We start from the raw sequence: 25,164 nt of genomic DNA on the forward strand, positions 1-25,164 counted from the left end.
AAATAAATCAAAATTAAAACTAAATTAAATTAAAACAAAACCAGAGCATCATGGAAGTGCCGCCCCCCGATATATTCGTCAGAGAAGTCGAGACTGCCATTGGCGCCCTCATCCAAGCCTCCAAGCTCAGCCAGCTCATCGTCTCGTCCACCGACAAGGGCACCATCACCAAGGACGACCTCAGCCCCGTAACCATCGCCGACTTCGCCGTTCAGGCTCTGCTGATCTCCTCATTCAAGGAAGCCTTCCCCAACGACACCTTTGTTGGCGAGGAAGACGCCGCCGACTTGCGGGCCAATGATGCGCTGATGTCTCGTGTTTGGGGCCTTCTCAACACCATCGCCCAGGATGAACTCACCCAACAAGGCGCCTGTAAGCTGCCGCAGTCAAAGGCACACATGTGCGACTTGATCGACCAAGCCGGCTCGAGCAGCCCGGGAGGACCAGGATCCGGCAGAGTCTGGGTGTTTGATCCCATTGACGGCACCAAGACCTACGTCAGGGGCGAGCTGTATGCCATCAACATCGGCCTCATTGTCGACGGCAAGCAGGCATTCGGTGCTGTTGCATGTCCGAATCTGTCATTGCGGCACACCGGAGATCTCAAGAACGAAAGTGCTGATCCCAATGGCAATGGCTGCATCCTGCTTGCCATCAAAGGCCACGGCGCCTTTTACAGATACTTGGATGAGCACAACAAAGAGCTGAAGAGCAATCTTTTTTCGATACCATCCACTTTTGCAGGAAACCATACTGGCTTCGTCACATGTACCGGCCTCGTCGATTCGGCTCTCGACGGCGTCCACGACGTTGTTGCTCAGCGCCTGGGCCTCCGCTTTCCAGGCAGCGATATCGTCCCCTGGGTCGTGCGATGGGCTGCTCTGGCCCTCAGCATAGGCAGCGTCACTGTCTGGGTGTATAAGCGCCGTGATCGCTATGCAAAGGCCTGGGACCATGCGGGCGCCATGCTTCTCTTTGAAGAGACGGGCGGCAAGATTACCGATGTGCATGGCAAGGATATTGACTTATCGGCCGGGAGAAAGCTGAGCAACAACTTTGGATTTGTGGCTGCGCCTGCGGCGTTGCATTCCAAGGTGCTGGGCATTGTGCAAGATGTGCTCAAAGAACAGGGCCGAGATGAGTTTCTGCAGTAGCTGGCTGAGTTGCCTACGAGACAGCACAAAATAAAACAAAGAAAAAAAAGAGGAGGAAAGACTTGCTAAACTATAGTAGCATTGTATACATGTTAATCTATGAATATGGTGATTTAGGGACTGGATTATCCACAACCTGGACGAAAAGCTTGACACATAGCAGCATTATCATAAGTAAAATGAAGAATTCTTTACGCAGTATATACTCCATGGCTGACAGCATGATATCCCTTCTTTCCTACTTTCCCAACCAATTCGCTACGCCAGTCCTCTCCTCGGGAAATCCTCTCAATCGTCCGCGCAAATGTGTATTCCGGCTTCCAGCCGAGCTCTCGAACCGCCTTGCTTGAATCGTACACGCGATCCATTCGATTCAAATATTTCCATCCCTTCTCACGGAACACTGCTGCTGTTCCGGGCACAGCCCTGTTAATCACTTCCTCCGGGTTCTTATCCAGCGCAGCGAGAGTCTCCGCATCGTTTGAGAAAGGTGGCGGTGCACTGATGATGTATTTCGACCAGCCAATTTGCCTCGCCTTGCCCATTGCGCAAATAGTTGCCGAGACAATGTCCTTGATGTCGCAACGGCGGTACGCCATCTCCAAGACCTTCAAGTTGTCGTCTCCCATTGCGTTGCGTCGGTCTTCGTCGTCATCTTGCTCAGGGAAGAAGCGGCTTGTGCGAAGAACAAGAACAGGCAGGTTATGCTGTTTGTGGAAGAGATGGCAGATATCCTCAGCGGCGACTTTTGTCACGCCATATATGTTTTTGGGGATAGGAGTCACGTTCTCGTCTATCCACGCGGCTGGAGAGCCAGCCTTGGGGCTGAGGGCGCTCCCAAAGGCACTGGTTGTGCTGAAGAAGACGAAGCTTTCAAGTTGATCTGCAAGCTTAACTGCTTCTTCGAGGAGGACCAAAGTTCCTGCAATGTTTGTTTGCACAAAATTGTCCTTGGTGTGGGACTCGACATGAGGCTTGTGCAGTGTTGCCGTGTGGAGAATGTGCCTGATGGGGTATTTTCGCAGGGTGTTGCTAATGAGTTCTTGGTCTATTATTGAGCCGACGCAAGTAGTTGTGGCAGAAGCCAGAATATCAATCCCAATTGGAGTAAATCCGAGCGACGGCAATGTTATCATTAGAGCATGGCCTAAATGACCCGAGGAGCCTGTGACAAGGACATCATATTGGGCCATGGTGATACGATGGCTTTGGCAACCTGTGAGAATTTCCAACGAATATGTAGCAGAAAAATGGTGAAGGTAACTGAAGCACAGCTAATATCAATTCAAATCAAATTCGATCCAAGTGGCAACCAGCCAATAAATAGGCCGTTCCGATTGGCATCGTCGTCGAGAGGCTGGAGCTAGGCTGGTGGGGTGCGCTTGGGGGAAACCGGTAAATGACTCTCAGCTCCGACGTTAGTCTAGAAAAGGAAAAAAATGAAAGTCGGCGAAGAAGAAAAGGAAATAAAAAATTAAGGTTAAAAAAATTGAGATTGACCAGAGCGACTGGCGCTGCAGAGTTGCACTGTGGCAGTTGAGGTCCCATCTTGGCTAATACTCGAATCATCAGGCATAGCTGAGAAATACAATGGATCCGAAGCTTCACGTTTCGCGATGGCTGTTGCGTGTGCTCCCGCTGCTGATAACATGTTGAATATTTGGATGATAGTTTGACCCTTGTTGTCTCTGGTCCAACGAGCAACCAGGTGAGAGGAACGCTCGGCATGGTGGACTGAAAGTGAGTCAGACACTTTCTGAGGTTAGTGACACAAGTCTCGGAACATTTCTTGCCGCTGCAACAACACACTCTTACCCTTTATCGGTTCAGAGATACCGGCACCTCAGGGTAATAACCCCTTGCAATCCACTTTGACTTTGCTGGTCTTATCCTCCCATCATTGCCAAGTAGGACGGTCGATTAACTCGTTGGTTGGAACTAAAATAGCGTTAGATATGCCATAACAGACAGACAAGAGAGCATTGGCACATGGCCTTAGAGAATATTCAGAAAAGGTTATGAGGAGAAAGAATTGGAATCGAAATTGAAAAATATATATACAAATCTAGCCGTTTTCAACAAATTGGTATCTAAGCTTTCGCTCGCTCGCTCGCTCGCGCACATATCTTCTTCTAACGTTACACATTATGTGCAAACCTTGCGGAAATTTTATGTTTGTTGTTCTCAAAAAAAAAAATCAAGAAAGAAAATGAGGTGAAACTGCGTTGATGCTTTCTCAACCTCCATCGTCGCGGTTAAACGTAATCGTTGTTGGGGTGAGTTTGAGGCGCAGGCTGATATTCATAAGGCATTCCTGCCGCTCCGCTGTAGGAGGTTGACCCGTCCATGTTGCTGACCATGGGCTGTGTGTGTTCGGACTCGTGGCTCATTTTGTCCTCGCGAGATCCCCGGCGCATGGGGATGGGACCGTGCCTTTTGAAGAACACTGGGGCGTCGTGGCGGATATGCGTGAGGAAGAGAACAACGGCCCAGGCAATACAGAGCGTGGGCAGCAGCCATGGGGTGTTGAGATAGGCAGACAATTTGTCGTTGTTTAGGTTGAGCAGTGCAACGAGACCCATTCCCAGAGCTAAGAGGAAGATGATGATTGTACGAATCACAGGCCAGGGCTTCCAAGGAGTAACTCTGGCAACGACTGCCAGAAGGCACATGAGTCCTAGGCAGCACCCAGCGGCGATGTAGCCATAGGTGAACTGAAAAGTGTTAGTATAAATACAAAGTAGATCGTGTGTAGTGTAGCAACATACCACTAGGAAATAGCGATCCAAGGTCTCGTCGGTAACCTGTGATGCAAACTGGGCATTGGATGAGTTGTCCTCAACGCCAGTTTCTTCGTTTTCTTTGCTAATCTCTCCTTCGAGATCAATTTCAAAAGTTTGGAATATGCTGTTGTACATTGCAGTCTGGAGAGACTCCATAATGTTGTAAAACAGATTTGTGTTGGTATCGTTTGGTAGATTATAGTCTGCCACAAGCCAGTACTTTGACAGCTTAGGCCAAAAGGCATTAGGAATCCTAGTTATGTTGGCCAGTGCATCGTTAATGAGTTCATCTGTATCTGAGTATTCAGGGTGGTAAAGTTCGAAAAATTCGCTAAGCTCTTCCGTTATGTTCTTCTGCACCTCGACACTAGTGGTATCAGCAAGTGCTTTTGGATCATCGACTATCCAGTTGAATGATAAGTGGTTAATGACATCTATCACTTTGGACCACTGAATAAACTGAGTGAATCCCTGCATGAACAGGACGAGCGCGAGATGGAATGGGAAATGAAGCAGCGTCCATAGTACTTGGCGCAAAGGAGGAAGATAGGCTGTTTTCATCCAATCGTAGTAGATCAAGAACAGCATGTAAGTCGTTGCCACGCCAGCAGTCAGGATTCCAATAACAGTAGCATCTGGTTCAAGAGGGAATTTTGTCAGTCTTCCTTTATGACGTGTAAGAGATACATCAAAAGTACTTACCCCAGGCATCGGGACCTTCGACAATAATGACCACTTTTTCAGCCAGAGCAACGATGCTTTCGCCGAGAATGACAATCGTCAAAAGGCTCATACGATTCATCAAGTGAGTCTTTGCAAGGCTGAGAATAGAGAACCCAATCGATAACCCAAGTGTTGAAACGACCTCCAAGGCACCAACGATATACCACGTAATGAATACCCGGCTCTCTTTGTCTTCGCTGAAGCGGAATGTAATGCCGAGATATATCATTGCTGCGATAAAATGGATGGACATCTGGATATAGAATGGGATGTGGACGGTCTTGAATTTTCTCACATGCCATAAGATGCTAGCGTACTCAACGGTCAAACTCAGCCTAGAGGCCATTAGAATGATGGCTATTAAGAAGAAACGTTAGTATGTTGCCAGCACCCCATGAGATTGTAAGAAACCTACACATTGCCTTCATTGAAGACAGGTCTTGGTCATTTGGATTGAATTTCGGAGCGACGACTGCGAATCCCACAAAGACTCCAAGGTGAACAGCTCGGACAAGTCGTTCTATACAAGGTAGTTAGGACATGACGCTGCATCCAGTATAATCATTAGGGTACAGTAACAACATACCAAATATGCTGTCCGTCACGAATCTAACATCGTAAAGTCCAACGACAAGCCAGGTCATCCACAGCATACTATACGAAACAGATTAGTAAGTCTGCATCGTTACCCCATTTTACGGTTGTTCTTCATAGCGCACCAAAAGTATCCAGCGTAAGATCCGAGTCGGTCGATACTGGTGACTGCCAACTCCTTCGAAAAGACGACGTAGTTGGCGGCGAAAAAAAGGTCCGTGAATACCTCCAGCATACCTGCCTCTTCATGCTACACGCAGGAAATTATTATTAGAATCGAAACCCAACTCTGGAATAATCTTTGCGCCGTAGTCAAAGACTCACTCTCTCAAACTGTATGGAGGGATCACTAAAGCGATCCCCAAATTCGCTGAGATTCGGTAGCTCATGTCCTCTCTCAGAGCCGCCATCGATAAGGGGGCTCTTCATGAGCCGGAGCTTCTCGCGAGGAGTAAGCTCGAGACTTTCTCTCTCCACCATTTTAGCTGGTGAATTTAGTACCGGTAAATGATATACGATTTAGTTATCAACGGAGAGGCAGGAATGCTAAAAGTAAGGGTTAATGGCGGCAGCTTATGGTATTAATACCTTGGCTATCATAGCCGGGCGCCGCCCTCCTTAGGCGTTCAGCCTTACTAGGAATTCGATTGGCGTGTTAGAAGAAGCAAAGCTATGTTATGTCGGGTGTGATGTGCCGGCCCTTGGGTCGTCAGCACAGAGCCTCGGGAAATTAAAGACATGCTGCGGAGCAGCAGTCCTTGTACAGCGACTCCCTTCATTCTTGATCTCCCGCATATGCATAGCTTCTGGCGGCACCACTCCCTAGGCTGAAGTGGACATGGTGGAGCTTAAGCTTGCGCATAGCCTGGTGCAAAAATAGGTACAGAGCGGCACTAACTCCCAGAACTTTGTGCCAATCAATTCCTAGACTTCCCTTGTCTGTGTCCGTTATCGAATCTGTGCGGCCCTTACAGCCAGGGCCCTGCACATACTAGTACTGCGTAGCTAGCACCTGATTACTGGGGCAGTTCATCTCATGTTTGAAATGGTTTGAAGAAAAGAGAGACGAGTCAAAAAAGCGATCGGGGCTGAGCAGTATAACGGGCATGGAGATCTGGGATAGATCTTAGATGCAGAGCACTGGGGGAAAGGCGCGAAATCAATATGATAGTGGCTTGGCTTCTAGAGAACAGACATTCTCATCCAACAAATCAAATTTGACAAAATAGTTCTACAAGAGTAGAACTTGTGCATCTTCATATGAAGCTGCAAAGTTCTTGTAAAGGTATAGCGAGGCTCTAATCAGAAACCGTGGCGTTTATTCGTTGCTCTCTCTTTCTTCTTGTAACTTCGCCGATTTTAAAACACGATTAGTGTCGTTTGCGATATGCGAACCACACTGGCAAGGCAGAGCCCTCTTCTTGCCAAACCGGTTTACTTCTTCAGGCATAAGCCGCTGGAAAATCTCGTCGCTTAATCTCGTCGTGTCACTTTTGGCGTCCACGCGAGCATGGCCATGGGGCTGGGGCCTGTCGCTAGTGCTTACGCACCTGCACGACGTTTTTGGCGTGAACTTGAGGCTGAGACCACCAACTTGGACGATCGTCCCAACAATCTGGAGACGCTTCTTCACTGAAGCCAACACTCCCATGCGCCTGTCCTTTCGTAACCTTGGACAAGTTCCACAAATATGACAATCATCGTTAATGTTTGTTCTCAACTTTTGTATATAACCTTTTCTTCTTGCCTTACAGCGACTGCGAATGCCAGATGAGGCTGGTTAGTAATACTAAGCAGTAGCTCACTTTGCTCAAGTGGGACTTGTTTTCGGCGTCTACTTGAGAGTTGCGAGGGACCAGGGTCACAACCAGCCTTCAAGAATTATAATTGAACTAGATGATCTAGACCAAACAATTAATGAAATTGATTATACTACTTTAGTGGCCTATCAAGAAAGAGAAAGAAAAATCATCAAGGCGCTATCTGGGTGAAGCCTTGGCTTGAAGGATTGTACGAGATTGTTACTAGAGTCTGAAGCTAACAATATCCAAGTTAGAATGGATGAGACTTTGTGTTTCTGCCTGTAAATGCGCAGAAACTTTCATGCAATTATAGAAGTTCAATAGCCCGTCATATTAACGATGCCTGTAAGCATATACTCGACTCAACCTTATGTTGCTGGCACTGCCGTCATGAATCATGCCTCTAAGTTGACAAACAGATCGCTTCGCCCAACGGTGGAGAATCTGTATTGCGAAAGATTATTAATCTAAAAAGAGAGAGTCGAGAACATGACGCCAAAGATGCATTTTTTTATTTCTATTCTTGGATACCGGTCTAAGCGGCTGGCCAATCGAAATGAGATAAGAGCCCTGTAAGCGTAAACTTAGCGCAGTAGTCTAAGAGTCAGCTAAAAATCATGATGCCTCATGTCGATCGAGAAGACTAATCCATAATTCTGCCATGACAAATTTCTGTGCTTATCACCATCGATCAGCCGCTCGTTGGCAACAGTAAACAGCAGGCCATTAACCTTGCCAATTATTTCTGTGTGTTTGTCTTGCCGAGCATTGTTATTAAACTCCTATGAAACACTCATGTGAGCGCGCTACATTGATCGGCTGAAGTTGAAGGATGGATCAACATACAACGAAAAATCAACGGATTGTTTGAAAGCAAGTCAGCTTCTGACTGATACGCTTTCTGTACTATGTACGTATTGGGTAAACATTTCCATGTTGAGAAGCCTTGACATCTTACCGCAAAATGACATATTCTTCGGCAATCTAATATAAAACCTTAACCAAATTTGGGTTACGCTGTCCACACATGGAGTAAGCTGCGGACCCAATATCGTGTGAGGATTCTTGCAAAACAGCTAATTGATAGTTTCACCTCGTGTCATGGATTAACATTGCCAAGAAAAAAAAAATACTAATGAAGCTTGTTTGGAAAACCTGCTTTGCTGCTAGAGTAACCCCTCAATATGGCGATTCATTATGCGCTACATTTCGTATTATGTTAGCTTTCAGGAGAGACGGCTTCAATAATTTGAGTGAAGTATGAGAGTTAGAAATAACGGCAAGACCTTAAATATATCGCCCATTGATTCTTTCGTAGCTTCTATCATACCTTTAGAAGACTTTAAAAAAAAAAAAAAATAGTCTACGGCCCTTCCCCCGTCATAAAACTGTAGAGATTAATGTAAGGCCAAAAGACTCTGCCTTTTACTTCTTAAAATAAAGGCGTGTGCCCTTGATCGCTATTATGCCTTACGCTAATTGAGCATCAAGTCCACTAATCACCAGCAGTACTAGAAAGATGGTCTTGGCGGTGTCACACCTATTGATATAATTAAACAATAATGCTTTTGTACACCAAACACTTGCGTAGCACGCTTTTTAGACTCTAACCGTAAGCACTCGTGGTTCAGCTGGCTCAATCTTGCCGCATCTGGCTAAAGGTTGTGAGCAAGGCAAGTTAGTGTACATCTCTTCCATTCCCCCTTTCTGTCCTTCGTGAAGTATGTGTTTCAATTCTCTTTACATGGGTGTACAATACGTAGAATAATCTGATCTGCCAGCTGTTTTCTCTTTAAAGGGTTTATGGAGTAATTAATGTGATGGGGTGATCATAGTAATACGATGTGCTTGCTTTGATGTGGCTGTACTGTAGTGAAACTGAGAGATCATTAAACTGTGACTTGTCTGACGTTGGGTCTAGTTAGGATGATCCTGCAGAATGGATTTATTGTTTTGAATGATAACCATGCAAGATAACGATTTTAGGTTAGGTCGTGGAGTTAGTAGTCGATAGTTTTTCGTTTATCGTATAAGCTGAGGACAATTTCCCGTTCATCGTTTACTAGATAGGAGAATCCTCGTTTGCCTTACAGGTACGTCGAAATTCTTCCTTCTCCATCTCACTCATGCATATGCTTCTATCGCTCGCCCTATTCTTCCATATTACCGCTATTCATTCCATAAGCATATTTAATTATATATCCATGGTAAATAAGGGTTTCGTAATTTTTTAAAAATTGATTCGGTTTGTATCTAGGCAGATGTTGATCTTGCTATTTCCGCCAACTTGAGTAGAAACTTGATCACTGCCGTCAATGTACACTACAAAGAATATGCTCTTTCTCCTGTCATTCCGCTAGAGAGCAATTTATCGTGTACATTTATCATTTTGTCGAATCGTTTTCTCCTTTCGCCCTTTCGCCCTTTCGCCATTTGTCCTCTACCCTTCTGGCATCCAATCTCTTAATTTAAGCGAATTGAATCGTTGAGAAACAATTCGACGAGATGCAAACTGGTTCCAATAACGCTAAACTTTGAGATTTTACGATGCAGTCAGCAAGAACGAATTGAATCGGATTTAGAGCTAATGGTTCGTTTGGGGCCATCGCCATGCCCACAAGTGAGCCTGCCATGCTTCTCTGAGAGAGACACTCAATAAAGGTAACTGGGTTTGTGTTAGAAAACAGCTCTTTACTCTCTCTGTACATTTTGAGCTATTGTTACGGTGCCAATAATATACAGAAAGATGGTTGCACCCTCTGCCGGTCACATCCAGGCTCACAGAGTAAACAGTGAAAGAAAGGACGTCATGAAATCTGGCGCTTGACATTCCAAACAGGCCACTTCAATCTCAATTATTGTTTAGTCGCTATCGAATTGAATATTAGAGTGAGGTAGCGTGATTAAGAGACACCATCGCCGCTCTTCATTAAATCCCCTCACCCCTGGTATATTTACGCCTGCAGCTTGAGCTCGGAATCGTAAATTCGGGTGGCATTTTTCTTTTTTAACCGAATAATGAGATTTTCCCATCCACCTCACCAAGATATATATCGGTCGGCCAGTAAACCTGATATGCAAAAGGTTACAGCCTACGAAAGGGAATCCGAGGTGTATTATTTAAATTTAATAAGATGGCATTATTTTCCATTACAAATATTAAGTTTTCAGTAACAATCTACACTGACAAGTATGAATCAGAATGATTACAAAGCTGCAAGTTGCATCCATTATATCCAAGTGGAATATATTCACATGCCACTCTAGATTGCTCACAATGTGAAACAAAATATCATATTTTGATAGACTTACAGAGGAACAGTCACAATCAGATGTGTTCGGATAGTAGAACTGTGGTATATGGATATTTCGGGGCTCCTTAATTCGTAGGAGCCGTTGACGTGTCTATAAACCTCTAGGGTACACTTGCCTATACATTGTAGAGCTGAGTGCTGTGAGGAAGCATATCAAACTTATCTCCATATCCTTTGCGTATGCTGGGCCCTCTTTGGAAGCTTATGTCCACCATGAATAATAACGACGCATAATGCATAGGTTTTATTCTGAGAAAAGGTAAGCAGTGTGCTAAGTATTTTCTATGAATAATTGATAAAAAAAGAAGCGTGGTGAATATGCTTCTAAAATATAGAGCAAGGGGAGTGCGTATAAGCCACCTACCCGACGACTTTAACGGGAACGCTGCAGCTTCATTAATAAGTCTCTCTCTCTCTCTATTTCTTTTTTTCTTTCATTTTTTTTTTATTTTTATTTTTTTATTTTGTGAGTCATCAGTAGTATATAGAATGGTTCAATAATTGATGCGTTTGAGAGAAAATTAAAATAAAATGGTAGAGTGAGAATCGCGCCGTCAATGATCGTGGATGTCTTCAGCGGTTGATAGTAAACAAATAGCCAGTAAATAGAAGTAGATCATGGAGCTTTTGCACCATTTAGGTAATAGATTCAATATTGCAACTAGTAGCGCAGTGATAATACCTTTATACTCGTATAATATAGTAGAGATGGTCTCGATGGCTAGATCTCAGACATCTCGGTCCAATTCCGGATATACGCTAACAAGTCTCCATTTCTTACTCTGTACTGCCATTTGAGGAGATGGTATGACTAGAGATATTGCTCCGTATATTAGTCTGTCACCTTGACTATACAATGGGCCTACTGAGTTAAGGTGAGCATGTGGACTGAATCACTAGTGTCTCACGGAACATGGTATGGCATATTCAAAGACTATGAGACGAAGTACTCTAAACGCCCTGTTACTTCGCAAAAAGTGGAATTTCTCCATAAGAATGCTTTAGTGCAATAACGTTGCTGTATCGTTATACTGCATTGTTAATGTTTGGAGAGTTCTGCTGGCTAGTTTTACAAGGTAATGCGGTGCCATGATCTCTGGTAATAGTCGAAGTGGGATGATAGACATGACATGGTTTTGTAGTCTGTAAGTGGCGGTGGGTTATGTAGGTTCGTTTAAGGTCGTCCATGCTAAGGCGGGGCGTTTCGTGGTCCAAGCTCTTATTCTTGGCGTATGAACTTCCTTTTTAGTCGAATAAAGTATTCTGGAAATTGAAAAGCAAGAAGGGACAATTTGATGCACGCCGCATACCTAGCAATATACCTACTCGTGAGCTTATATTTGTCTGTCCTGGGTCACACAAAAGGACTTTAGTGTAGTTGCGAATCGCTCCGATCCCTGTGATGGATAGGTGACGGAATATTACACGGTTCCATTTAGTATTGTATTTGGCCAGGATTTTAATCCTGCGCCAAGGGTACTATGCCCTGCTCTAAAAAGTCGATGCCAGTGTCAGCTGTCCAGGGCAAACGATGAAGTATTATAGGCATACGGAAATGCTTCCGGAAATGAGTAGTGACTTGTCCTAGGGCTGCGACTTGCTGATCCGGTTGACGATGCCGGGCACACCTACCAGTATATACTCCGTACTCCGAGGATACGACGAGTATTGGTGGACTATTCTGAGAGTACTACTGGCCCACATCAGCTTTATAGCTATTGAATGGCGGCATCAGTATTTACCGGAGAATAAATAGTACGCAAAGTTAACAGAGTTTGCAAATATGCCATGCTTAGACTCATATCATTGGTAACTTTGAGGCAAGGGGAGATTTTCCGAAAAAAATCGTTAGTACAAGGAGAAGAGAAGCATTAGTCCGCCACAAAATTCACGCACGGCAAGGTCAGCTTATATGTAATATAACTCTTTCCTCTCTCCATAAAGGATCACCGCCTCTATAAACACAGCATATTCATAGCCACAGCTTGTCTCTTGAGCTTCAAATTGACATTCGGTGTGGCGGGATTATTAATCGCGTCGACGTGTAATGTAAGCGCGCCGTCCCTTGCCGCTGCGACTTGCCGCTTTTGACAAGGCTATTATGGACGTTCAGTAATATGAAAAGTGATTGAGATTCGGGGGGTGCTTGATGCTTCTACGATGGGCGGAAATCTCCAAGAATTTTGTATCTGAATGTTCAACTTGAATATCAGATAATGAGATTCGTTTTTCGCTCTCTGTATTTGGCCCTCTTCTAAATACGTATAACCCCAAGCTGATTGTTGTAAAAATTGCCAAAACTACTTTCCGTGTTTGCGCTGGGACCTCCCTCCTTATTTCGTAACAAAAGTGCCGATAACCCTTTTTTCAGTTGTGCCGAGGACTCATCCGATGCACTCCACATGGCGCTGAACTACCAGGTATTGCCCGCGGCCCCTTTGTTTGATCTAGACAAATCGGACTATCGTTAGAAGCAGATATTATGTTAGATCTACCGCCCTATTTATCCTTGTTGCTTGATAGACAACTAGATGTTGGGAAACTGTAGGACTATCGCCAACTTAGTAGTAAAGCTAAACTCTACATTTACGCTTCGCGAACGTTATAGGAAACTAGTACCTCTCTCCACTGAATGCAGAACACCGCGTATGGGTTTCTACGTCGGAACGCTAGCACTACTGACAAGCCCGCTAGTTGGAATGGTTAAGCCTAGGGCTTACACCGTCATTCCCTTTGCGGAACGGCCCAAGACAATATGTGGTGTCCTCTGTAGATCACTTTAACTTGCCTCTATACTAATACACAATGCAGCCGAGTAAGAAAGTAGACTCTATTATGGAGTAGAGTTGCACTGATGAGCCCAGGTCCGAAGAACTGGGTATTCCAAGAGGCCCAGGTTGCCAAGGAGAGCTCAGGCTCCTAGTGCTCAAGTAAGAGCGATGACAGGGCAATGCTTCAGGGGATATCGAATGTCAAGCAACGACGCCTACTAAGTGGTCCTCTTGGTGCTTCCTACCTTTGGGCCAAGGAGTATACCGAACAAATAGTAAATAAAATATCCCAATTTTGACACTTATACAAACAGAAGCTTGTTTTTGTTTCTATTAACGTATATATTACCTGTTTTTGTTCTTAGAAGATGAAGTCTAAGGGCGGCAGTAGACCACCACGGATAGTTGATACGGTATGCCCAACATGACAACAGTTCCGGGTAGAATCATGCTTACATAGAAACTAGTGCCGTAACGAGGTTGCAAGAACCTTGCTCGTATCCATATCTGTCAAAGCCTTGCACGGAGTGGCAAGGGGAGAGTTTCTCCATAGCTGATGATGCAAGGGAATTGCCAATGTTCAGGTACTAGTATAAAGAGAGTCGCTGATCTTTGCTTGTTTTCTTTCATCAGAGAAAAGAAGCAAGTAGCAGAAACAATAGCCAAGCTCATTCACTCTCATCTCAGAGCAAAATGCATTTGTCCTCAACAGTCCTGATGGCTGCCGCTGGAGCGGTGGCCCAATCAACTGTTGATCTCTCCAATCTCCCGGCTTTCTTGAAGTCTAGCTCAAGTACCAACTGGCCAACCCTTCTGGTCATTGGCCAGCAGATCTGGAACGACCCAGAAGTTGGCCTCAACGAAACTCACGCACATGGCCGCATCGTCAACTACTTTTCTTCACTACCAGGCTGGACGGTGTCAGGATCGGCTTACACTGGTCTCCCTACAGCTTTCCGAGCCGAGTTCGATAACCGGCCGTCTGGTTTCACAGGCACTCTGCCAACTGTTGGGTTCTTGGCCGAGTTTGATGCTCTGGTGGGTATAGGCCATGCCTGTGGTCACAATCTCATTGCTCTCAATGGCATCTCAGCAGCCAAGTTTGCTAGCGATGCTCTGGTACACTACAACATCCCTGGCCGCGTGATCCTTGTCGGGACTCCCGACGAGGAGAACGCGGCAGGCAAGTTCAAGCTCAACAACTTGGACGCTTTTGCTGATTCAGATGTCTGGCTGATGGCACATCCTACTACGACGAGCGCTATTCAGCCGATGAACGCCCGCCTCAACTACTTTGCCACCTTCATTGGCAGCACACACTCCGAGGCTGTTGGAAAGGCCTACAACGCAATGAGTATTGTACAAAATCTGACTGGCCTGCCGGGAACCAGTTCAAGCGCCATTAGCATTGAGAACGTTGGTGTCTACGCGACCAACATTGTGCAGACCGCTATCGACCTTGGCGTGGCCGGCCTGAGTCTCGCGACAGTTAATAGCACTGTTGCCAGCATCCTCGATTCGAGTTATCCCAACGTCACCTTCAAAGCTACCACTGATGCCAACGGTGTAGCAATTACGATGAATGGCCCCGGAGGCCATGCTTCAGAGGCGAGCAAAGGTCCCTTGACGCTGTCAATTAACACATACAACGCCCTCAAGAACACGCCTGGAGTCTCCTTTTACCTGCCCAGCAACACCTCCATCAATGAGCTCGATATTACGATTGACATGCGCACCCGCTACACCAGCGACTTGAACTCCGTGGCCAACTTCGTCAGCGCTGCTCTCGGCACTCTCCCCAAGAGCATCTCCCACGATGTCCAGTATCCATCTCTGGAAGTGGATCCATACCTCGGACAGGCTTTTATCGACTTGACTCAGACCGCTGATTATCCATTGGCCAAGTTTAACTTCAGCACATTTGCTCCCGCCTCCACAGATGCCTCGTGGGTACAGGACCCTGTGCTCGATCCTGTCACACACAACTTGACCAGCGCGGCCAAGGCGGTGCTCCACGCAAACTACGGCATCTGCCCCAACCTGTCCGGAGCTGGCTGCGCGTTTAACCATGAGCCGCTGTTCAAGGCCCTGGCCAACACGGATTTGGCATACTCTCAGACCGAGATCGTGGCTAGGGCAGAGGCTCAGATTGCTGTCCAGCTGCTGGCTGATCCGTCTGAAATGAGCAAAGCGACTGCCATTCTGTCGAAATAGACAGAATGGGAGAGGAGACATAAAAGATATGCCGCTCCGAGGGATTTGGCGTGGAATGAGGACGAAAAGACTTAGTTACAAAGCGGATGATATCATGTAATGTAGTACCTAATAGATGAGAAAGACACTGAGACAAATAGAGAACCACTATGCGTGTGGTTAAGCAGATTCGCACTTTTTTCCCCATTGTGAAATCAACCTCAACCTAACCTACCAGGCTCCGGTACATTGTTTAATAATTCAAAAGAGAAAAACAGGGATTTGGGGATGAAGCATTGCCGCTACTCGGCTGGTGTCTCCTATATCGCCATCAGCGAATCACACCTCAACATAAGAACGTGTCCTATTAATGGATTCTGATCACTTCTTCTCTTCTCTTCCTATATAACTTAATACCGCTGATAAGAATCTCGAGACGCTGCTGCTTAAACATCCATTCTCTTTATCTATTAGTGCTAGGCTGGCCGTGATAAGGCTAGCTAGTGGTGGCGCTTTAACAATAGTTCTATTGTGTGTTGGTGTAGTGTAGTTGCTTAAAATGGCTAGTTAGAAGAAAGTAGGAGAAATTATGCATCATTTCCCACAGTTTGACGGCGTCATAACTGTCAAACTGTCGGCCAGGCGGAACTTCTTTAAGTCGTGGTTTTACGTCTACACGTGTTGGGCGCGTATCGAACCATTTATGCAGCTCTCCTGTATCTACCTCGTGTCAAACCTTGAATCAAGGAATGAGTACATCACATCCTTCGCCGGCTGTCTTGCCGAACAAAGTCCTATTAGTAATGCTACGAGAGGTTCTGCATGCATCACAGCTGCGGCGAATCCTCTAGTGTGACTGGCTGCAGAAGCAATAGACCTGACGAGGGCCGACACGTTGCAGCGTTGCACGCAGTGTGGATGCAGATCTGTGAGTTTGCGTGTGGTATCGGAGAATGCCCTGCAGAGGGGCAATAGATGAGCCTAAATGCGATGACTGGTTACATTCTATTACTTCCATGCCTACGTATATGTGGCGTTCTGCGTCGTGATTGTCAGCTTTGATGGGCTGAACCCAAGCGCCTCAGTCGGCATCGGTAGATCGCGCGGCAACTTAGAATAAGCTGGACCTCTAGCATCTCCCCCTATTTTAGTCGCCGAGAACTACGTCTGCTGGACAGCAAGGGCCCAGAAAACAAATCCACGAAAATCCGCCTACACTGGAGCGAATGCACGACCACGGGACGGGAGGGACCTTAGAGTCTTAGCCTGTGGAAAACTCGTCGATGCCGCGGAAAACAACGACAATGCGGAGCAAGGCTCCTTGCTACCTGTAACTAGATTGCACTATGGAGAAGCTAATAGCATTGCCAGCCAACAATAAGCGGAGAAGCCTTTGTCTCTGCTCCACCAGTCCATGTCATAGTCCCCGTCTCCAGCGCCTGATCCCTCCCTCGCGTATGCTCCTGATTCACCTTCAACTTGTTCGTCTTCTTCTAGATGGCCTAGCGTTGCCTTGCATATGTAGGAGGAGTGGCCTAAACGACCGACTGTTGGCCGACTCGATCTGATAAATGATACGCGCATACGGATGGTAGTTTCGGGCGTCCACATCTTCTAAGCGACGGCAGAGCTGAAGGAAGCAAGCAAGCAGGGGCGCACCCGCTGTGTTTATTAGCTCGTCGAATCGTTCATTTAGGCAAGGCGCCCGCGAAATTTCTACTGGCGGACAAAGAGACGCATGATTGTGCGACAAAGCAGACGCGGCTGCGAGTAACTGCATATGCTTACTCAATCGTTTGCTCATTCGCATAACGAGAAGGGCCATTGGTGGATCTACAAGCTACTGGACCATGGAGCTATAACATCCGGCTTAATCATCTGCAACGAAGCTTTCTCCAAGCACCGTGCTCTCCTGCAATTGAGTCTGCTACAATTAACTGAAGAACCAAATCGGGAACCAAGGGGAAGGGCAGAGAGAAGAAGAAAGGACAAAGAGAAAATTTTGAAAAGACGACAAAGGAACTAGAAGAACTGGGGTCAGTACTTTAAAAAGGCGCACATACTGCATCTTTTTGCAGCCGAGCAAACATGGCAAAGTCGCCCAAATCTCCAAAGTCGCCTGTCTCTCCCGGGCAGGGAGCATCAGGCGAGGGCAGTCAGCAAGAGCAAGAAGCCCCGTCAGAAGGCATCCTCCCAGCTGCGCACTGGCAAGAGGTTGGTGCATTTCAAATCCTTTGGCAGCATCTGCTTTCGCGCGCCACAGAGAAATACTCACGCAAATAGGTTGCCCAACAAGAAGGCGACGATGATTACGATGATGATAGCGACTCAGCCCTTGGTTCTGATGCGGGAAGCTCAACCGCGTCGATAACTTCGACTATCCTGCAATATAGAGAGATCAATGGACGCAGGTTTCACAGCGAAATGGGCTCTGTTCAATATTGGTGAGTCCCTCGCCAATTGAGTAGCGACTTGAAGCAGCAAACTGATATCAGCAACAGGCAATCCAACGACGAAGCGGCAAGCGAATCATTAGATATAAAGTAAGTTTAGCGACCCAAACTTTTTTTTATTTAGACTAGTTAACTGGGGCCCTGTAGTCATCATGCCATTTGCATGGCAATGGGAGATAAGCTATATTTGGCTCCTTTAGAGAAAGAAAAGATTAAAGTCAGTGCTCTCCAATGATTCAGTATACTCCTTGGAGCGTTATTCGCATGATGAAACTGACGCCGTAAATCTTGCAACTAGAGAGTACTTGATATAGGCACTGGTACAGGTTAGTACTCACTCCCAATCTGTTTCGTCTTATATTTTTGTGAAGCTGACTTCTCTTTTAACTCAGGAATATGGGCCATGTGAGCAGTTGGAGCCCTGCGTCTTAATATCAGCACAATAAGTACTGACGCCTTATAGTGACTTTGCCGATGAATATCCTGATGCTCAGGTCATTGGCACAGATATCTCTCCAATCCAGCCCACTTGGGTGCCTCCGAACCTCCAGTTGTGAGTTTATTACCAGAAATGGATATTTGTTTTTGCCAGAGGGGGTGTGCTTTATCATCGGCTTGCTAATTCGGCGAATGGAAATAGCGAAATCGAAGACTGTACTCAAGACTGGACGTTTCGCAGCGAGGACTTTGATTATGTCCACATTCGATGGCTTCTGGGCAGCATTCAGGACTGGGACGAATTGATGCAGCAAGCATATCGCGTGCTGCGTCCGGGAGCGTATTTTGAGATTTTGGAGCCATCAGCCATTATTACAAGTGATGATGGGACCGTGACGGAGACAAGCGCTCTAGGACAATGGGGCAAGTTCTTCATTAACGGCGGTAAACAGATTGGAAGGAGTTTTACCGTGGTTGAAGATGAGACGCAGAGAAGGTCGATGGAGGCAGCTGGTTTCGTCGACATTCAGGAATTTAACTATAAGGTAAGCTTATGGCTTCGAAGCGACACGACTCTTTTTTGTGTGCCGCAAAGCAGTGCAAAACGAGTCAATCTAACAATATTTGTTCTACAGATGCCAATAGGAGGCTGGGCCAGAGACCCGAAAATGAAGGAACTCGGCCAGTTTGCGCAACTGGTCATTGAAAAAGACACCGAGGGCTACATTGTCTTCATGGCAAATACGCTGGGATGGACACGAGAAGAAATCTTGGTATACATCAGCCTGCTGCGACGGGAAATTCGGTCGAACAACTATCACGCGTATTATAAATTCAAAGCGGTTTACGGAAGGAAGCCGCTCAATTAAGAGAAACTGATACTTTTTTTCTCTTTCATGCTAATTTTTTTATTATAAAAACGGATGTTCTTTAATGAGCTTTACAAGTTGGTGCTGCACTATCTGATTTCATGCGCACGGGCTAGATGTTACTAAGAATGTATCAGCACGTCTTGACTTTTTGCACAAATTGCTGGCGCTTGAGCGTGTTTTTTTTTTTTTTTGGTCCTGATAACACATACAGGGTGGTATTTTTGTATTCGCAAGCTACCTTCGTTGGAAGTAAGGCACAGTATGACGGCAAGTCTCTTTAAGCGAGACATTGCTAAGTGCCAGCGGATAGATAGTAACGTAGTATTCGGGAATTAATATATAAATGGAAGCTAATCCTTGAATCTATCGGAACATTGTTGCCCTCTTATTGACAAAATACTAACTATAATGATGCATGGGGCATGACTCTATTTCCTCATTGATTCTACTCCGACGTACCAAAACAGTAGCCAAACCCATCATCACAAGGTCCCACATCGGCCAGTCAATTACTGCTGAAGCACCCTTTTCCATTTCTATTCAGTATGACTACGACCAATGATAATACAGACGATGATACTAATCTTCAAGTTTGTAATTTCATGCGGGTGCAGGGAGTCTTGGAATGCCTCTCACTAGTAGTTCAATGACAATGTGTCTGATCTATTTGGACTGACAACCTAATATAATTTCTAGGAAGTCTGGGGTATGATGTAGCTCGTTGTGGAGGATATTGGAATGTCGTTGGAGGCATATTGGCCATGTTGAATTGTGGGCAAGATATACTTCGAAGTAATGGGCCCATAAGTAGGTATTAGTTAGAACTTACGCCTGTTCACCAGCCCAACTGCACGCTCAACCTTTATTTTCTCATACATGCCTTCTTTATTTTTCTACTTTGACTCTCAATTCGGCTATTTCTTTCATAAATTAGTATATAACTATGGAGCAAACTTATTGTGTCATTGTCAGCGAGAACCACATACAACGCCAGCCCACGGGCCCGGCTGAGGCTTAGGCCGTTAGCCTACCAGCAAGAGCCAACGGCATTTATCTGCGCAGACTCGAACATGGAACAGAATGTGGGGGATTCTACAGAGTATGATATTATTAATTGGTATTCACATATTTTACCTGCTTTTTTCCTATATTCATCGTTTGAGTTAAATGACGGCAGATTCTGTTCGATTCTAGCAGGCAAGGATAAATGACTCGTAAATAGCATAAATTTCATGACAAATAGGGCGCTAACCCCCACTAAATTCGACAACAAAAGTGGGAATGCCTCGCTCAAGCGATGAAACGCTCATACATATTAACGACACGTCGAAGCTGAGTTGCAGTGCAGTGAAAAGCGTTTAGCGGCATAGTCTCATATCCTGGCATAGACATTGGGAGGAACAGCAGGAGATCATCAATAATCATACACCATGGCCTCCGAACAGACATCCGGGACTATCTTGACCTTTCACCATGATGGAAAATTGATCAATTTGCAGACTCAAGTAGTGTCAATACGGCCGTTTTCTGCCCTTGAGGAGCAAAATCGCGCCATTTTCAAGGACGCTGGCGATGATGACTATGTTGTCGTAACCAAGGAGACTATCTTCCACCCCCAGGGTGGCGGACAGCCCTCTGACGAAGGATCAATCACATCAGTTGCATCTCCTGCCATTTCTATCGACATCAGAGCGGCACGCATGGACGTTGTCAACGACGGGCTGGTGCTGCATCTCGGCCGCTTCAAAGACTCAACGGAGACGACGCTTCAGCCTGGCGATGTTGTTGAGCAGACCATTGATGCGGAGAAGCGCCTCCTCTACTCAAGACTGCATACCGCGGGTCATGTTCTGGGATCAGCAGTAAGGAATCTCCTGGAAAAGGAGATTGAAGGGTTCGATGAACTCAAGGCGTCGCATTTCCCCGACAGCGCTGCCTGCGAGTTTCGTGGTCTTATCGAGGGCAAATGGAAGCAGCCGATCCAGGACCGCGTCGACGAGTATCTTCGCCGTGCAATGCCCGTGGAAATTGACTTCTGGACAGAAGACGACTTCAAGCGAGAGGGCCTAGAGCGTTTGATTCCCGACCGAAGCCTGTTGCCTCCAGGAGAGAGCAAGTTCCGCGTTGTGCGCATTGTGGGAGCTGAGGTTTATCCCTGTGGAGGAACACATGTTGACACAACTGATCTATGCGGCGCAACAACGGTGAAGAAGATTGGGAGAAGCAAAGGTATCAGCCGGGTCAGCTACACAGTAGCATGACAGGCGGTATGAAGGACTAGTAGCGATACGGCGCTGTAACTTGAAGACTGATGTCTCACACATGAAGATGGATGTACGAGACACGGCTCAAAGGATAGATGCATATATAGACAAGTGGATAGACTTTCTTAGAATTCATGAATGAGACACCAAAGAAAGACTTGTTGGCAGGCCGCAAGAGCCGCAGCCAACCGCCTCAAAATAGTTTTTCTCATCCTGTGATGCAAAAGGTGGCGTTGAGAAAAAGTTGGCCGATCTGAATGTAATCTCCGACCTCGGTGAAGGTAATAAATCTTCGACAATACGATCATCTAGAAACACTAGATCATCTCCATAATCCTAGTCCATCGGGAGAAGATAACCTTTCAGATGAAAGGTTGCCTAATTCAGTTTACCTGCGTCCCTGCGACGCCACGGGAAGACCCCGTGGAACTAATGAAGCCATCGCCAACCGAAAAAGTAACCACCACTTCGGAAAGATGGCGATAGATTCCCTTCTTGTTACGGTGTAGCTCGTGGCTTATGCAACGGGAAGCCACCCGGAGGGGACGTTTTCGAAGATTTAGAAACGTCGACCCGCACTGTTAGAACCAACTCGGAGTGTTCCACCCGCACTGTCTGGACGGCGTGTTCTACACGCCTCCGCATTATCCCCGCATAATGACATCGAACCTGATATTTCTAGCTTGGGGTAAGGTTGGAAGATGGGAAATGACAGAGCGTAGCGAAAAAACAGAGAAATAGTTGTGAGCACATACAGAGACTGAGGGAGAAAAAGAAGATTGCTACCTTATACACCGCAACTCCTCTAGTCATTATCTTTACTCCACGCAATAATCTTCACTGCAATTATCAACCATGGGTAGTAACGAACTTCCTTTTACTTTGGCCGATGCAAGCCTTGGCCACCTAGACTGTCTTGTCGATGGGCAGACTGTAGTCGCCAAATCAGGCAAACGCTTCGATGTCATTGACCCCGGCACTGGCAAATCTTGGGCGTCGTGCCCAGACTGCCGACAAGAAGACGTCGACGCTGCAGTCCAATCGTCACATCGGGCCTTTCAAACATACTCTAAATGGACACCTAGGCAACGGGCCCAGACGTTGTTGAAATGGCACCAGGAGATTGTTGCTGCGCGAGATGACCTCGCCAAGATTCTGGTCTACGAGACGGGCAAACCCCTTGCGGAAGCTTATGGCGAAGTCGACTACGGCACCACCTTCACCTGGTGGTTTGTAGGCGAAGCAGAGCGAATCCAGGGAGCTTCAATTGTCAACGCAGTCCCTGGCCGACGAGCAGTTACCATCAAGCAGCCTATTGGAGTTGTCGCTGCTCTTGTGCCATGGAACTTTCCCCTAGCTCTGATTCTCAGAAAGGCGAGCGGAGCCCTTGCGGCAGGCTGCACGATGGTTGTCAAGCCTTCGCCTGAGACACCCATCACAGCGCTCGCAGTGGCTCGGCTTGCACTGAAGGCTGGATTCCCTCCGGGAGTACTTAATACCCTAACAACAAGCCTCGAAGGCACGCCAGAATTGGCAGAAGCACTGTGTCTTCACCCACTGGTCAAAAAGGTGACCTTTACTGGTAGCACAAGAGTCGGCAAAATTATCACGAGCCATTGTGCGAAAAACCTGAAAAAGGCTTTGGTTGAACTTGGCGGAAACTGCCCCTTTATCGTCTTTGAGGATGCCAACCTTGACCAAGCGCTGGAACACTTTATGCCACTCAAGTGGCGGCATGCGGGTCAGGCTTGCGTTTCTTCAAATAGAGTCTACGTACAACGAGGAGTTTATGACAAGTTTGTTGCTGCCATTATCAAGGCCACATCTGAACTGAAGATTGGCCACGGAATGGCAGAGGGCACTACCCTAGGTCCAGTCACGACGCCAAGAAGTCTTGATAGGGCCGAAGACATGGCCAAGGATGCTATTTCCAAGGGAGCAAAGATGGTGCTTGGGAATGGGCTCAGAGACCAAACGGCAGATGGAGGTTATTTCATGAAGCCTACAATCTTGACAAATGTCACAGATGATATGCTCATGAGCCAGGATGAAATATTTGCGCCTCTATTGGGAGTTTCGGTGTTTGACACAGAAGAGGAAGTAATTCAACGGGCCAACAATACTGCCATGGGCCTAACCAGCTATGCTTTTACAAAGAATGTGGACAGACTTTGGAGGCTTTTTGAACGATTGGAAGCAGGCATGATTGGTTTGGTAAGTCAAAGTTATATGGCTGATTTCAGGATAGCCAAAACCTTTACTGACTGAATCCTCTTTAGAATACAGGTACTAATTCTTGCGCTGAATCACCATTTGGGGGCATCAAGGAGAGTGGATCGGGTAAGGAGAGTGGAAAGGACGTTGCTGTTGATGAGTATATGGTTACAAAGACTGGAACTTTCACCTTTGAGGGCTTGTAAAATATTGTAGGAATACGTTTTTAACATGCACAATGCATTTACCAAAGCTACTGATATAATAAAAACCATGGGGTTTCATTTTCTTGTGCATACATGATCTGACCGATTATTTATCACAACGTGAATCTATATTAGGGTAGGAAAAGGCATAATAGTTTATGGAAGATGCATTTCTCTTGTTGCATCACTTATTGCCCTAACTATGAAATCCGTGCAATCCCATCGAGTCAAAGTTTATTACAACCAACCTTTTTTTTAAAATCAAATGAGCTTCTAGCATTACATTTATACGCATCGTCCACCATCTACCTCTAGATTGACGCCAGTGATAAAGGATGCCTCATCACTTGCCAAATAGCAACAAGCATTGGCAATGTCTGCTGGGGTTGATGGCCGACCCAGCGGAACTGTCGAGACAAAAGCAGATATATCAGTAGCTCCAAGGAAAAGATCCGTCCTATTGTACCACAAAGTTAGCAAGAGTTGGAGGCTAACGCGACCGACAGCATTTATACTTACATTCCCGTAATGCCAACAACTGGAGAAACGGCATTAAACCGAATCTGTTTGGGGCCGTATTCAGAAGCCAGCGCTTTCGTAGCTGTGATGCAAGCTCCCTTGGAAGCGCTGTACCATGATAATCCACCGCGGGGCCGGATGCCAGCCGTTGATGCAATCTGGATAAAGCTGCCAGGGCGGTTCTCCTTCAAGAAGTATGGCACAATGACATTGGTCGACAAATAAATCGACTTGACATTGACATTCATCACCAAGTCGAATTCTTTCTCAGTAACGCCTTCTGTCGCCTTGTTTGGATAGGCTGCGCCAGCGTTATTTACGACAATATCCAAATGCCCATACTCTTTGATCGCCAGCGCCAATACGGCCTCCCAATCAGCCCTCTTGGTGACATCGGTGCGTAAAAAAGCGCCTTGGAGCTCAGATGCAACCGCTTTGCCGGCCTCTTCTGAGAGATCTGCTACAATGACTTTGGCACCTTCCTGGGCGAACTTTGTGGCAATTCCTCTGCCGAAGCCAGACGCAGCGCCAGTGATGATGGCTACCTTGCCCTCGAGACGGGTTGACGGCATTGTTATTTTTTTTTTTTTTTAAAGAGAGAGTGAGAAAGAGATAGATTGATGAGACCAGGGTTCACTAGGGAGTGGAGGTTGGTTAAATGAAGATGTTGTATGCAGTGAATATCAAAAACACTCGATGGCAATATATGCAAGACATTCAAATTCGTGTATTACAACGGACCCCTCTTCGAGGGCGGCAGCCGATAACATTCATAAAGAAATGTCCCAAGTGACACACAGTGCGGGCCACTTGTGAGCCAATTTAGGCCGACTCGGCTAGAACCACTCTACACTTTACTTTCTC

At 46.3% G+C, this 25,164-nt stretch overlaps 8 protein-coding genes across 8 annotated transcripts; 5 read left to right on the plus strand and 3 right to left on the minus strand.

Annotated features, from left to right (window-relative positions):
* Window positions 1-50: 50 nt before the first annotated feature.
* TrAFT101_004680 (uncharacterized protein) lies at window positions 51-1,154 on the plus strand (the record flags this gene model as incomplete). Its single annotated transcript, XM_024905870.2, has 1 exon — window positions 51-1,154. One exon carries the CDS (start codon window positions 51-53, stop codon window positions 1,152-1,154), a length of 1,104 nt encoding a protein of 367 aa, XP_024759943.2.
* Window positions 1,000-2,869, minus strand: TrAFT101_004681 (uncharacterized protein). Its single transcript, XM_024904055.2, has one exon. It carries the CDS (start codon window positions 2,345-2,347, stop codon window positions 1,346-1,348), a length of 1,002 nt encoding a protein of 333 aa, XP_024759942.1. The 5' UTR covers window positions 2,348-2,869; the 3' UTR covers window positions 1,000-1,345.
* A 311-nt stretch (window positions 2,870-3,180) lies between these two features.
* On the minus strand, window positions 3,181-5,776 carry TrAFT101_004682 (uncharacterized protein). Its single transcript, XM_024904054.2, has 7 exons — window positions 5,579-5,776; window positions 5,380-5,504; window positions 5,247-5,314; window positions 5,076-5,180; window positions 4,640-5,017; window positions 3,923-4,572; window positions 3,181-3,868 (listed from the first exon to the last, which is right to left on the minus strand). Exons 1-7 carry the CDS (start codon window positions 5,732-5,734, stop codon window positions 3,410-3,412), a joined length of 1,941 nt encoding a protein of 646 aa, XP_024759941.1. The 5' UTR covers window positions 5,735-5,776; the 3' UTR covers window positions 3,181-3,409.
* Window positions 5,777-13,834: 8,058 nt separating this feature from the next.
* On the plus strand, window positions 13,835-15,355 carry TrAFT101_004683 (uncharacterized protein; the record flags this gene model as incomplete). The annotated part of the gene is made up of 1 exon (XM_024900360.2): window positions 13,835-15,355. One exon carries the CDS (start codon window positions 13,835-13,837, stop codon window positions 15,353-15,355), a length of 1,521 nt encoding a protein of 506 aa, XP_024759940.2.
* A 1,173-nt stretch (window positions 15,356-16,528) lies between these two features.
* Window positions 16,529-19,507, plus strand: TrAFT101_004684 (uncharacterized protein). Its single transcript, XM_024900389.2, has 9 exons — window positions 16,529-17,548; window positions 17,618-17,778; window positions 17,836-17,877; window positions 17,935-18,004; window positions 18,086-18,113; window positions 18,180-18,192; window positions 18,251-18,340; window positions 18,428-18,770; window positions 18,861-19,507. The coding sequence occupies exons 1-9, from the start codon at window positions 17,423-17,425 to the stop codon at window positions 19,092-19,094; spliced, it is 1,107 nt and encodes a 368-aa protein (XP_024759938.2). The 5' UTR covers window positions 16,529-17,422; the 3' UTR covers window positions 19,095-19,507.
* An 876-nt stretch (window positions 19,508-20,383) lies between these two features.
* TrAFT101_004685 (uncharacterized protein) lies at window positions 20,384-21,593 on the plus strand. The gene has a single exon (XM_024900336.2). It carries the CDS (start codon window positions 20,528-20,530, stop codon window positions 21,356-21,358), a length of 831 nt encoding a protein of 276 aa, XP_024759937.2. The 5' UTR covers window positions 20,384-20,527; the 3' UTR covers window positions 21,359-21,593.
* A 451-nt stretch (window positions 21,594-22,044) lies between these two features.
* TrAFT101_004686 (uncharacterized protein) lies at window positions 22,045-23,854 on the plus strand. The gene is made up of 2 exons (XM_024910997.2): window positions 22,045-23,575; window positions 23,641-23,854. The coding sequence occupies exons 1-2, from the start codon at window positions 22,217-22,219 to the stop codon at window positions 23,779-23,781; spliced, it is 1,500 nt and encodes a 499-aa protein (XP_024759936.2). The 5' UTR covers window positions 22,045-22,216; the 3' UTR covers window positions 23,782-23,854.
* Window positions 23,848-25,020, minus strand: TrAFT101_004687 (uncharacterized protein). The gene is made up of 2 exons (XM_024906785.2): window positions 24,301-25,020; window positions 23,848-24,238 (listed from the first exon to the last, which is right to left on the minus strand). The coding sequence occupies exons 1-2, from the start codon at window positions 24,870-24,872 to the stop codon at window positions 24,067-24,069; spliced, it is 744 nt and encodes a 247-aa protein (XP_024759935.2). The 5' UTR covers window positions 24,873-25,020; the 3' UTR covers window positions 23,848-24,066.
* Between the last annotated feature and the right edge of the window lie 144 nt (window positions 25,021-25,164).

Source organism: Trichoderma asperellum, chromosome 3 (genome assembly GCF_020647865.1).
Source record: "Trichoderma asperellum chromosome 3, complete sequence".
NCBI lineage: Eukaryota > Fungi > Ascomycota > Sordariomycetes > Hypocreales > Hypocreaceae > Trichoderma > Trichoderma asperellum.